General features: G+C 48.3%; 1 protein-coding gene across 1 annotated transcript in view; it reads left to right on the top strand.

Annotated features, from left to right (window-relative positions):
- VDR (vitamin D receptor) overlaps positions 1-13,912 on the top strand; it is a 58,052-nt gene extending 44,140 nt beyond the window's left edge. The window contains exons 8-11 of the mRNA XM_066368848.1: positions 2,773-2,950; positions 9,337-9,488; positions 9,684-9,800; positions 11,125-13,912. Coding sequence (XP_066224945.1) covers positions 2,773-2,950; positions 9,337-9,488; positions 9,684-9,800; positions 11,125-11,384 — 707 coding nt within the window. The 3' untranslated portion in view covers positions 11,385-13,912. The remainder of the gene's footprint in view (positions 1-2,772; positions 2,951-9,336; positions 9,489-9,683; positions 9,801-11,124) is intronic.
- The last annotated feature ends 581 nt before the right edge of the window (positions 13,913-14,493 follow it).

The following is a 14,493-nucleotide window of genomic DNA, read 5'->3' on the forward strand; positions in this document are numbered from 1 at the left end:
AACTTTTAAGATTTGTTCTCTTAGCAACTTTCAAATATACAGAACAGTATTGTTAAGTATATTCACCAGAGCCTGAGCCTTTGGAAGGGGAACACGTGGGTCCCTTTGCAGCCCACTTTATCCTCTGAGGCCCTAACGGACTGTCCCTTCAGCTCTTCCTCGCTCTTCTCTTATGCTCTTTTTCTGCCTTCCCCTTTATCTTCCTGCCTCACCCTCCCCGCCCTTGTCCTTCATCCCTCACCGCTCATCCTACCCCGCTGCCCTCTGCTTGGGGAACTAGAATCCTTCAGACTCACTGATGGACCTGTGCCCAGAGCCAGAATAGGTGGCCAGAGTCCCCATGCCAACTGGACGGAGAGGGCAGCGGAGCCAGACATTGTGTCTCCCACCCTCACCGGTCACTGCATGGGGCCCCTCACCTGGGAATTCCTCCCTCTCACTTGACGGCATATTCATTTGCATCAGTGAGAGCCAATGTATATTATACATTGGCCTATACTTCAGTTTTTAATAATAATTTTATGTTATTTAGGAGTTTTGATACCTTCTGATAGGTTAATTGATTTGACATGCTCACCCCAAGCAATGGTATGATCAGTATAGCACAGTCGTATTCAACCTTTTTATACTTGGGAACCGGTGAAAACAAGAGAATTATTTCAGGGACCACTAAGGCAGAAATCACCCTGAGCATAAGCGAATTCGACTAAGATCAGCAGGTCTATAATCTTCATACAACATCATTTCATGGATCAGCACAAAATTTCTAGTAGACCAGTCTGCATACCAGGGGTTGAAAACATTGGTATATATTTATTTGAAAATTCAAGCTAGTTAACATTTTTTATTTTTAAAAAATTTATCATACAAAAGTAATACATGTTCATTATAGACATTAAGAAAATAAAAAGCTAGCCTGACCTGTGGTATCACAGTGGATAGAACTTTGACCTGGAATGCTGAGATCGCCAGTTTGAAACCCCAGGCTTGCCTGGTCAAGGCTCATACAGGAGGCAGCTACTATCTATAGTAGATAGTAGCTTCCCACTTCTCTCTCTCCTCTCTATAAGAATCAATAAATAAAATCTTTAAATAAAAAATAAATTATATATAAAATCTTTAATCCTACTACTCAAAGGTGATCACTGTTAGCACTGTGGGATAGCCCTTTCCCATTTTTTTAAACACATATATATTCAGAAATGGGATTGTGCCACACATAGTCTGCAATTTGCTCTTTTTAAAAAAAAATACATTGTATCATTTTTTTTTTTTTTTTACAGGTTTGAATGGTCTTTCTTCTCCTTCAAGTCTGTAAAACTCCTTTGGAGAAAGGGTTTAATTTTCCCTTCTGGGAGCAGACCATCCTTATTTTTATTTTATTTATTCATTTTTAGAGAAGAGAGAGAGAGAGGGAGAGAGAGAGAAAGAGAGAGAGGAGAGAGAGACAGAGAGAGAGAAGGGGGGAGGAGCTGGAAGCATCAACTCCCATATGTGCCTTGACCAGGCAAGCCCAGGGTTTTGAACCGGCGATCTCAGCATTTCCAGGTCGACGTTTTATCCACTGCGCCACCACAGGTCAGGCCATTGTATCATATTTTCATGTCATTCAGTATGCATCTAGAGTATTATTTTTAAAGAGTCCAAGATAGTCCAGCGTGTGAATGCACAATAATGTACCTAAATCCCCTATCGTTGGATATCTAGATTGTTTCCCAGATTTTTATTAAGATAACAGTATGCTTGTCATTAAATATTTGTACTTACTCAGAATCTTTTCCTTGTGATGAATTCCTGGAAGTGGGATTACTGGTTAAAGAGTAGGCATAACTGTAGGATTATTTTTTTTTTCTGTATTTTTCTGAAGCCAGAAACGGGGAGAGACAGACAGACTCCCGCATGCGCCCGACCGGGATCCACCCGGCACGCCCACCAGGGGCGACGCTCTGCCCACCAGGAGGCGATGCTCTTCCCCTCCGGGGCGTCGCTCTGTCGCGACCAGAGCCACTCTAGCGCCTGGGGCAGAGGCCAAGGAACCATCCCCAGCGCCCGGGCCATCTTTGCTCCAGTGGAGCCTCCGCTACGGGAGGGGAAGAGAGAGACAGAGAGGAAGGAGAGGGGGAGGGGTGGAGAAGCAGATGGGCGCTTCTCCTGTGTGCCCTGGCCAGGAATCGAACCCGGGACTTCTGCACGCCAGGCCAATGCTCTACCACTGAGCCAACCGGCCAGGGCCCATAACTGTAGGATTTTAACCCCTGTGGTCAAATAGCTTCCTGGCTGACTTGTGAAGATTTGTGCCTCCTTTGGCACCCAGCACTGCGCAAGTATTGCCTAGTTCCCTGCGTCTTTGTAAATACTGGCATCAGCATTTAAACATGTTTGCTTCTAGTTTATAGGTGAAAAGTGTAGATGTTTTACTTGGCAATTTTTTTATCACTAGTGAGGTTAAACATTGTGTCCCACAAGTTTATTGGTTTCAAATTCATTTTTAACTTGAGATCAATAGGAACAACACGCAGCAACGTGAAATCACGGCTCAAGGAAGTCTCACTTTCTGAGTATCTGTGATCTTTGGTTTTACTGCCTCACTCTGCTGAAAGAAGAGACAGGGGAATCCTAGAAGGGATCCTGGGCCAAAGAGTGACCTTGAAGAGAGGTGGTCACTGTGGGATTTCCAGCTAGCCCAGCTGCCAGTGCATGGAGGTCCTCACAGGGCCGAGCAGGAAGAAGGCTGGCTCAAGTATCCTTAAGAAGTTCCTCTTCTCCCTTCAGCCTCAGACATGATGGAGACGACCAGCTTCTCCAACCTGGATCTGAGCGAAGAAGACTCAGATGACTCTTCTGTGACCCTAGACCTGTCCCAGCTCTCCATGCTGCCCCACCTGGCTGACTTGGTCAGTTACAGCATCCAAAAGGTCATTGGCTTTGCCAAGAATATCCCAGGGTTCAGGTAAGAAGCTTTGGAAGGACACCTGGGGAACAGAGTTAGAATCCTAGAATGAGTTGGAAGGAGGCTTAGAGATCACAAATCCACTACTTCTCAAAATAGAGTGAGGCCCTATCCCAGCCCTTCTAAATCCGAATCTCTGGGCTGAGCCCAGGAGTCTGTATTTTAGGAAGTGCAGCCCACCCAGCATTACATGGGAGGCCACACCAGCAAGCTCTTCATCCCTCACACTTTCTAGATGATGAAACAGAAGCCAGAAAGGTTCAGTGGCCAATACCAGGATTTCTAATGTTGGAGCCATTGTGTTCAAACCAGGTCTGGAACTCTTAGTTCATGGCTGTGTCCATTCCAGCTGGCTTGGTTTTAACTCTCATGTTAGGTCTTTAACCCTCCACACCCAACTCTGAACCAAGATGAAGTGGTAGAGGGGGGAAAGGCTTGGGCATTAAGACTTGTGAAGTGATTTAGGAATCCTAGAGGGAGACAGATTTACTGGCATATATGACCTGGGCATCCTTGGCCCCGTTTGTCCTTCCCTAACCATGCTGGGATCTTCTTGCCCTAAAGGATAAGTATAAGCGTTCTACTGGAGTAGAGGTCCTCTGTTATAGATTCATTCATACAAATTTCATTCACTCATTTATGTGTTTTATTGTCTTAGTAATAGCATGTATAATACTTATATTTAAAGGGTCATGCAGTATTAAATAGTCTTAAAAGAGTTAAAAGTTGAGCCTGACCAGGCAATAGTACAGTGGATAGAGCATCAGACAGGGACGTGGAGGACCCAGGTTCGAAACCCTGAGATTGCCAGCTTGCGCACAGGCTCATCTGATTTGAGCAAGGCTCACCAACTTGAGCCCAAGGTCGCTGGCTTGAGCAAGGGGTCACTCGCTCTGCTATAGCCCCCTGGTCAAGACACATATGAGAAATCAATCAATGAACAATTGTGGTGCTGCAACAAAGAATTGATGCTTCTCATCTCTCTCCCTTCCTGTCTGTCTGTCCATCTCTGTCCCTCTCTGTATCTCTCTCTTTCTTTGTCACACACAAAAAAGAGTTAACAGTTGACATTTTAGTAGCTATGTCAGGAGATTGTATATATATATTTTGTCATTCTTTCTATAAGTTTACTATATTTAGAACATTGTCCTAAAATACATATACAGTATGGTGAGAAATATACAGAAATAAATCAATATCAAGCAATACTATCATCATTTTAAATAGTGGCACAGTTGCAATTCTAGCAGCAGGAACAGAATGCTTCCTAGATACCGATGCTCAGATTCAGTGCTAGACAACCGGGAGAACAATTGGACGATAGCCAGTTCTGAATGGAAACTAAAACAAGGTACCATATATTGTTTTGTGAATTTCTCTGCTATCTAGGGAAGTTATCCATTACTGTCCATGTTACTGCATTACTATCTAGATCAGTGGTAGTCAACCTGGTCCCTACCGCCCACTAGTGGGCATTCCAGCTTTCATGGTGGGTGGTAGTGGAGCAACCAAAGTATAAATAAAAAGATAGATTTAACTATCGTAAGTTGTTTTATAAGGATTTATTCTGCCAAACTTAGCGAAACTCTGACATAAAGTACTTGGTAAGTAATTATTATTATATGCTTTAACTTGCTATAACTCTGCTTTATAAATTTTATAAAGTTACTTCCCTACTTTATAAATCACCATTACTGTGGAACTGGCAGGCAGTTAGAAAATTTTACTACTAACAGAGATACAAAAGTGAGCAGTAGGTATAAAAAGGTTGACTACCCCTGATCTAGATAATGATAATTCACAAAGCTAAACTCAACACTTCCCAGTTTGTTTCTGCCCTGAGACAGCTAGCTCTGGGTTATTTTATGCCTCTCACCACTCCAAATACCAGAATTAATGTGAAAATTGTAAAGAAGAAGAAAACATCAGACAGGGTTGAGACACTTACTGCACTGTACATTTTGTTGTAGCAAATGCAGTAAGGGCCACTCTGGCCGGCAGGCCACAGCAAGCTGCTGAGTGTTACCTGTGAGCTCAGCAGTGCGCTGGACTTGGGATTTAGCCTCTCCTTGGAACAGACAAGGCATTCCGCATAGTACAAGTTCCAACTCTCTCCTCAACTCTTCATGTTATTGTTTGCAAACTCCCTGTGTTCCAGAGTCTTGTTTTATGTAAACAGCTAGAGAAAAAACACTTCAAGGTGCCAATGGATACACAGTAGCACTGGCTTTCATCCTGATTCAAGGGAGCAGTTCTCCTGCCTAGTGTGGGGAGTAGCAGGAAAGGACACCTAATTCCCTGTCCAGATGCTAAGGTTTGGTGATTCTAAGAGGTGGCTGGGGTGGTATACAAGGGAAACCTGTCCTAAAAATAAAGTCACTCATTTAACCAGATTGCAGCTCCCTGCATTAAATAACTCAAACCCCCATTTGTCTCCTATGCCCTTGACCCCTATCCCTTAATCTCGGCACATAGACCTTTACACAAATATCACTGCCAGGCCTTCAATTTCTTTCCCCAAGGATAAGCCAAAGTCTTCCCCTTTCCTTCCCTTTCAAGCCTCATCTTCCAGAGTTCTTTCATCTAGCCCTGCAGCCATGGGCAAAGTGACATGAACAGAAGCACATACTGGAGATCTCCATTTATTGAGGCAAAACCACTTAACTTGGTCCTGAACATGCTTGGGTTGACCTCTCTCTCTCCAGCGTGGCTTGAGAAGTCCCAGAGCAGAATGTATTCTCATAGAAATGGAGCAGGCCTTGGCAAGAGCTCTTGGGAAGGGAGAGGACACTGATGCGGATATTCTCTGTGACTGGACAGAGGTGATATTGAACCTGGACTGGGGCCAGAGCCCAGGTTCCAGTGGGACCCAGGTGGGGCCAGCCCATCAACTCTCTGGTTCTGCCGGTTTCTGCACTTGGGGTTCTGTTTTTCCAAGACGTGAAGGAACAGTGGCTACGTCCCTGGTGGCTTTGATCTTGCTGCCTGTAGGCGGGGGTGGAGGGTGTGGGGAGGGCAGGATGAGACTTACGTGTGGGTGAGTAGGGGGTGGGGGAACAAGGTGAGACTCCAATGCAGGCAGGGGACCAAAGTGGGGTAGGACTGGAGGGACTGTCTTGGGTGTGCACTGTGCTGTGGTGTGGCCAGGCCCTGCTCCTGACTCCCGCCTCCCCGCCCTCAGGCTCTCAGTCTGCACCCCACAAATCTCCTTCCCTCAGTGTTGCAAGATAATTGCATGGAGGAAATGGGGCCGGAAGCAGTTTGGGGTCTGAGAGCCAGGGGTCCCAGGTTTCACTGCCAAGCGGGGTGCGTGAGAGACCAGGGCAGTCAGCTGAGCCCAGCCCTGTGGGCTGCTGCCTTCGGCCTCGCTGCCTCTTCCGCTTCCAGGGGCTCCATCCTGGGCCTGAGGTCTGGGGGTCATAGTGCTTCTTATGCCCTTTCCTCTGTATTCACTTGCTCATATATCCAACCCACTGCTTTCTTACATAAACTGAGAGATAAAAGTTGACAGGGACCGTCTCCATCCTCCCAGGGCTCGGTGTCTGATGGAAGAGATAGACGTGTGAACAACTGCTGGGAAGAGATGAGGGCCCTAGGGAGGCCTGCCAGAGGGACCATGGGAATTCAGGTGGGAGGGGCCGGATTCTGCATTTCCAGAGCACATTGCAGGTGCCTGGAAGCGGCCACACATGTGAAAACTGATCAGGGTATATAACAGTATGCAGGCCCAGGGAGGAGGACAGAGCCAGAGCTGGTGTCTGTCACAGCAGGAACACAGTCCCGTGAGGGTTTCTGCACCCCTACCCCTCTGCCCCACCGCGGCCCCAGCCTGGCTGTGTGCTGCGCTGAGACATGCCCTGTATTTCCAGGCCGGGGTGGTAACCCAGGGCCGTTCCAGGTTTGCTTCCATGGAAGTAGCATGTCCGGATCACAACAGGCAGTGGTCCCCTGCAGTCTCTCTGCCCAAACCCCCACGGGATGTTTGACCACCTCTGAACATTCAGTTTTAGTGGGCCGTTAAACAAGGGTTATGTGCTAAGATGATCCTCACAAAATTACTTATACAGTAACAGCAAAAATTAGAAGCAACCATAATGTCCCAAAATCGGTGGATAGGAGACTGATTAAATAACCTATAGTATGTTGATATAATGTACCATTATGCAACCCTCTATGACCTGGGCTAAAGAAATGTTTGTAATGTAAGGAAGTGGGACACAGAATTACTCTATTTTTTTAAAAGATATTTGCATAGAAAAAAAGATAAGGAAATATACCAAAATGTTCATTGTGTTTATGAGTAGTTTTTATTTGCTTTTGTATTCTTCTGTATTTTCCAAAGATGTCATGGTGAACATGTCTTACTTGTTTAATGAATTAAAACCCAGTGAGGGTTAGTTCTTTTTTTTTTTAAATGTGGATTGAGAGTCTAGAGAAAAGTGACAAGGGTGGTGACATGCCTAGATACTGTGTCATCAGGGCTGTCTGCCCTGGAGAAGCTGGGAGAGGTGCACGGTGTCTTGCTTTACATGGTTAAAAAGATGCCCGTGCCTCATGGAGAGGTCTGACTCTGGGTTTCTTCAGAGGACAGAGTCCAGCAATGGATGAGTCTGTCATCATGTGAGCTACAGATCAATAGAATAAGAGGCTGTTACTGAAGGGCCAACAACTTCATGGCTGTATCCGGAGGCCATGAGCTCCTTGGCACTAGGAGAATCCTTCAGGGCTGTGTGGGACCCATGTGTCAGGAATGCTAAAGAAATTGGACCACATCGCCTCTAAAAGGGATCTTGCACCTCTAGCACTTTGTGATTCTCTTTTTTTTCAATGAAGACTCTTTTTTTTTTTTAAGATTTTATTTATTGATTTTAGCAAGAGGAGAGAGAGAGAAAGGCAAAGGGGATGAGGAGTGGGAAGCATCAACTTGTAGTTGGTTCTCATCTGTGCCTTAACCAGGCAAGCCTGGGTCTTTGAACTGTCCACCTCAGCATTTCAGGCCGACGCCTCACCTAATGCCCCACCACAGGTCAAGCTCAATACAGACTCTTTGCTAGTCATCCTTATCATCTTTTTATGAACCAAAGTGTAACCATAGAGAGGATGACAGCATGTCTATAGAATATCCATGCAGAAATATACAGTCAGGAAGAGAAGGGAGGAAAAACCAGAAGCAAGTTGCTCTGCTCTTACTTATCCCATGCCATTGTCCAGACAAGCCCAGCTCGTGACCCGGAATAGTGGAACTAGTCATTGGACTTTTGACTCATTAGCACATATTTGTTGACCCTCTTTTGTGCTCAGGGCTAAGTGATCGATCAGTGTGTGGGCAATAGTAAGGTAATTAAGAGGTGGTGCTGGCTTTCAAGTAGCTTACAGTTAAGGTCCAAACGGGCATATAAAAAACAGAGCCAAGGGAGAATGGGAAAAATAGGAATACAAGCAATGTGCAGCGGGTTGTAAAGGAACGGCTCCAATTCTACTGCAGAGAATCGGAGGTGGGAGGGTGCTTCAAGGGAGACCTCATCAAATCAGGATCAGAAGGACAAGACTGAGGAGAAAAAGGGTATTTTCAGTGCAGCTGTCACGTGCTCAAAGGTCTGGTGGTGTGAGAACACAGCATCTGAATGTGGCATAGTCCACAGTTGCTAGAATGGAGAGTGAGTGGAGTTTTCAATGGAAAGGGGGACTGGAAGGACAGGTCAGAACCAATTTATAGAGTACGAGCTTGATCCAGGGGTGTTTGATAATCAGCAAGGATTTCTGAGCACAGGAGTGTGACACTTCCCTGTAGCAGTGGTAAGAAAAATGAATGAAAGACCCCAGAGGTTTGCCTCCAGGATCCTAAAAGGACGCAACTCAAGAAGATGATGGAGCTCTAACCAGAGGAGTCCTGGTGGGAGTGGGAGTGAAGTCAAGGGTTCCAGAGATGTCCTGGAGACAGAGTTGGCTGAGCTTTACCACTAAGAAGGACTGGAGGATGGGAGAAGGGAGAGGGGAAGAGCATGGGAGCTGCTGAAGACAACTCTGACCACACGTTTGCTGACTACCAAATAGTGCCATAACCCTGGGAGCTTCCTCAGGCTCTATATTCCTGTGCCTAAAATACCTCTGACTGCTTAGAACTAGAAGAGACTGGAAGTCGTTGGGTTTTCCTTGTCTTAAAGCTGAGCTACTTCATTTCTTACCCTGACATACAGTCTTGAGTAGTTCTGCCTAAAGAAACAGTCTTGTTCTTTCCAACTAGGCTTCAAGCTCCTCAGTGAAGGATCCCGGGCACATACTGGTCACAAGGCAGGTGTAGACCTGTCAAAACACTACAGTGATTTGCATAACTTGAAGGTCTTAACTAATAATAACCTGGCCCTTACCTCTGCCCTCCCCGGCAGAGACCTCACCTCTGAGGACCAGATTGTGCTACTGAAGTCAAGTGCCATTGAGGTCATCATGTTGCGCTCCAACCAGTCCTTCATGATGGATGACATGTCTTGGACCTGTGGGAATGAGGACTACAAGTACCGCATCAGTGATGTGACCAAAGGTGTGTCTGGCCTCTGCCTGCACCTGCTCAAGCTCCTAGACTCTGGCTCCACCCATCCTGGGGCCATGGGCCCTGATCGGGCAGTAACAGGGAGAGAAGGGCAAAGGTCAGGCCCAGGCAGGGTTGGAGGTGGGGTGGGGCACAATGGGTGGCTCCTCAATTCTGCCCACAGCATCTGGCTGTTCTCTCTCACAGCCGGACACAATCTGGAGCTGATTGAGCCACTCATAAAGTTCCAGGTGGGGCTGAAGAAGCTGAACTTGCATGAGGAAGAGCATGTCCTGCTCATGGCCATCTGCATTGTCTCCCCAGGTACGAGGCCTAGCGGTGAGGAACTCAGGGACTTGGGATGAGGAGAGTATGAAAAATGAAGCCCTGCTAAGGGCCAGCAGAGAAGTCTTAAGGGAGAAGCGAGCAAAAGGACAGTCAGACCAGGAAACACCCACTTTGCTGGGTTTGCAAAGCCCATATGGTAGGTGTGTGCTAAGGGGTGTATGCTTGGCCTTCAAGGTGATTCACAGGTGGGATTCTTGGGATCCAGATAGATGGGCTTTTCAGGCCACAGTCAGGCCTGGGTATTCCCAATATTTAGGCTTTTCTCTTGTGTGAACTGGACTGAACTTCCTTGACACTTGTGGTCCCCTGGGAGGCAAGTAGAAAAACCGTGGGTCCTGATGCATGGTTCTGCCTAGACAGTTTACCTGACTAACTTTGGAGGCAGTATGATGTGATCCATGAGCTAGCTCTTCTACCTGTATGGGGTGGGAAGAGGGAGAGAGGCTGAGGTGGAGGCTGCTGTGGCCCTGTAATGCTGTGTTGGTGATGAGGTCCAAAGTGAGGCAGCCCTGCCTCAGCGTGGGCTGTACTTGGGGAACAAGTCAGTGGCCCCTACCCAGGCATACTTTCTAGGCTGGGGAACCAAGGAATAGGCATGGGCTTTCCTCTCCTTTCAGCCAGCATTCACTTACTCATTTATGCATTCACTCCACAATAATTTATTGAGCACCTACTAGGTTCCAGGCACTGTGCTGGGCATAGGGATTCAGCAGCAAAAAGGACTTCTCTCTCATAAAGTCTAAGATGATACATTAAACAAATACTCTTTAACAACTAATTTCTAATATGATGAGAGTTTAAAAAAAAAAAAAAGAAGTATGTGATACTATAGCTGGGTATAATAGAAGGAAGGAACCTGACCTAGTCTGGGGCATAGAGGTGGGGAGTTGTCAGGAGTGACCTTCTTGAAGGTCTTTTGAGCTGTTACTTGAAGGATCCATAAGAGTCAGACAACTATAAAGAGCTGAGTTTCAAGCAGAGGGAACGTAAATGTGTATCTGGAAGCCAGAGAGCATGGTGCATCAGGATCCCGCTACAAAGATGGACCATAGAGATAGAGGGAGAGAGGGAGAGTGGGCCCATAAAAGGACCTGGGGCTTGATCCTAAATACATGGGAAGTGGTTGAGGACCTTTAAGAAGGACTGTGATGTCACAGGTCAGCAGCTATCCAGGGGTCCCTTAAGAGATTGCTGAAGCTGGGTATCTGTCTGTGTGGACTGAGGAGTGGTGGGGATATTGAACAGTGAGAACCCAGCTCAGGTCTCCTGTGCCTCCTCCCCTGCCTCCCTGTGCCCACAGACCGTCCTGGAGTGCAGGATGCGGCGCTGATAGAGGCCATACAGGACCGCCTGTCCAACACACTGCAGACCTACATCCGCTGCCGCCACCCACCCCCCGGCAGCCACCTGCTCTATGCCAAGATGATCCAGAAGCTGGCTGACCTGCGTAGCCTCAACGAGGAGCACTCCAAGCAGTACCGCTGCCTCTCCTTCCAGCCTGAGTGCAGCATGAAGCTCACACCCCTGGTGCTGGAGGTGTTTGGCAACGAGATCTCCTGACTGTAGCACCGGTGGTGGTGCCTGGGCGGGGCAGCTCCTCTGGGGCCGTGTGCCTGGGCCTGGGGCTGGCTGCTTCCCAGCAGCCTTTCCCACCCACTCTCGAGCATAGCCCTCCTCTCCCACCTCTTCTCCCTACCCTGTCCGTTCTCTCTCCTGCCTAATCTAATACCAGGTCCCCACTACCTGCAGGCCACAGGCTGATCCCTGTGCCTCAAGACCTCAGTCATGAGGACTTGCTGTTAATTCGACAGAGAGACGCAAGTGAGCGCGGAGGGCAAAGGCTGAAGGCAGGGTCTCCCCTGGGAATGCCCCCTCCCCTCCAGAAGTGGCTGCTGGCTGGTGCCCAGGCAACAGGCAGGTAGGAAAAACACATCCATTCCTCAGGGACACATACCTGTACCTCCCCCCCAATTCAGGGACACATGTCCAGAGTCTGGTGGGGATTTCCCTCCCCATGCCCCATGCATGATAAAGAACTGGCCGCAACCCCCACTTTTTCTGATCTTGTCCTGCCACTAGTCTGTGCAGTTCTGTCCCAGGGCGGTATGCCATGATGGGTCCTTCTCCCTCTGCCTTTCCATCCCTGGCCTGTCCAGGATACTTACTGCCAAGGATGACCAAAAAAGAGGGTGACTAAGGCCACAAGTCCTCCCTTACCCACCTCTGCTGACCAAAGTGTACCTACTTAACCCTGAGAGCTCACCTTCATCTCATTGCCATGGTAACATTCTCCTTGGAAGTAGCTATGGTGAGGGGACTTTCTCTCCATGGCTGGGGCCACTGGCCCCAACCCATCTGTTGAGAGACCCAAGGAGAGAAGAAAGCTGGGCCCAGGTAGTGGGGCACTGGCAAACCCAGCCTCACAGAAGAGTAATAGATGGTAGCCACAGCTGTTCCTGTCACCAATCCTATGGCTCCTCAACCTGGATCTAAGAGGTTCATTGGGGGAGGCAGGAGCTCTCCTTCCTGCTGACCATGTGGTAGGACTGAGTTGGCCCCAGGTTACAGGGAAGCACTGGGCACCACCCCTCCCCTCCCCTCTCCCCTGCCAGGGCCTTAGCTCCCATCCAGAGAGAGAACCTGCCACGGACTCCTGGGCCCTTCCACTGTGGCCGTGGCTGCTCACCCTACGATAGCCAAGGGGGACCCAGAGATCAGCCCACTCTCCCAAATACCCACTCTGCTTAACAGTGGGGGATCACGTTTTTTCCACCTGGTGGGGTGGGATGAGGTGAAGAATGTCCAGATGCCAACAGCCTAAGTCACACACTCCCTGCCGATCTAGGTGGAGTTCTAAGATAGCCCTTCCCTCGGGAGACCCAGGAGCTGGCGCTCCAAGACCTCGGGGGGTGGGCAGAGGGTGAACAGATTGGACTCTGGTGGCCACTCAGAGAGCGTTTAAGGGGTAGAGTCACGTGGGGCTGGTTCCCTTCTTATTCTCGCCCCACCACCCCAAAGTCAGAAGGAGACTGGGGCAGAGCAGGGAATGGAGTACATAACTTCAGACTTCATGTTCTTCGTAGCCAGACCAGCCTAGAAGGTGGGAACTCTGGGTCCGTTTACTCGGGGGTGGGCTTCCTCGATGAGTGAATTGTCGGTATGTGGGACCAATGGAGAGAGGGTTCTTCCAGGAGTCCCAGGGGGCCCTTCAGATTGTTACTTGAGTTTTGATGTTTCAACATAGAGGAGTTCATGTCAGTAGGATCTACCCTCCACCTGCATCTGTAGCCCCCTGAAAACCCAGGGGGCAATCTGACTTACCACTGCCAGACAATCAGCGTCCACCTGACCATGTTTGCTCAGGTGGGAAAGCTTCTGACAGCCACGTCCTCGGTAAGAGGTATTGCAGAATACTGTCCCCGTGGCTGAATCTTATGTTTATTAGATATGAGTTGTTTTTAAAATCAGACTCCATTTTGTACGACATTCTAATATAGCGGGTAGTAAGCACCACTGATTAAGAGATATTTATGGGGGGGAGAACTTATATTGTGAAAATTCTATACATTAATTATTGTTATTTTAAAAATTAGAGAGAGACCCTTGTTATTTGATTTTAGCTGCAAAACACATTGGTCTAGCTTGCTACTCAGTGGGAGAAAAGGCTTGACAATCAGTTACGTTGTTCAACCCCCTTATTAAAGAAAACTGACATAGTGGAGGGGATGGCTCACCCTAACCCACATAACTAGTTAGAAGTAGCGCCAGGACTGGACCCAGACTGTAGACTTACGGTCCAGTGCTCTTGTCACCACACCGCGCTTGAGCTCAGACCCCATTTCCCATCCCCCAGTGGCCACTGGGGGAAGTGCTGGATTTTAGACAGAGCAAGTCTAGATCCCTGAACCCTTGCCTTCCTTCCCTGGGTTGTCACCCCGCTGACCCATCAGGAGGGCGAGGGCCGCCTCAGCCTGTGTCTCAATGTGAATCCCACTTCCTACCCGCAACGTGGAGCTGGCCAGATGGGGTCTCTGCGTCAGCCCTTATAATGCTGTTGCCTTATCAATAAAGTGCATTTGTTTTTGTAATGTCTCCACCTTCCCAGTGCTCCTTCCGGCCCTCCCTGCCTCCTCCAGGGACCCGACTGGACACAGAGAACAGCAGCTCCCAGCCCCGGGCCCACCGCAGCCCAGCCTGCTCCTGAAGGGGAGTCTCGGAGCTGGGAGAGGGGGCAAAAGAGGGAAAGTCTGGTTTCATGGGGCTGAACTGGGAGGAAATGTGATTATCATCTATTTTGCTTTAGAATGAGAGAAGGTGAAGATAGATGTTTACAAGTCTAGAACTTTTAAAGCATATTATTGGAAACTCTGGGAAGAGTGTGCACCAAAATGCCAAGTGAACAGAAGTCCAGGAGTTAGCTGCCCCGCTGTCTAAGCGGGAAGAAGCGGAGAGCCCAGCGGAGCCAGCGGAGAAGGCTGGGATGTCTGGCAGACTCGGTGAGAGCAGGGACGGGGCAGCAAGAGCAGCTCCACCGAGTGCCTCCTGAGTTATTTCCAAAGAGAAAAAATGTTTGCCAGAAATGAAGAAAGCTTTGCTAATGGTAATAAAAATGGCTCATACTTACACAGCACTAGTTACTTGGTGGCAAGTACTGCTATAAATAAATGCT

Source organism: Saccopteryx leptura, chromosome 2 (assembly GCF_036850995.1).
Source record: "Saccopteryx leptura isolate mSacLep1 chromosome 2, mSacLep1_pri_phased_curated, whole genome shotgun sequence".
Taxonomy (NCBI): Eukaryota; Metazoa; Chordata; class Mammalia; order Chiroptera; family Emballonuridae; genus Saccopteryx; species Saccopteryx leptura.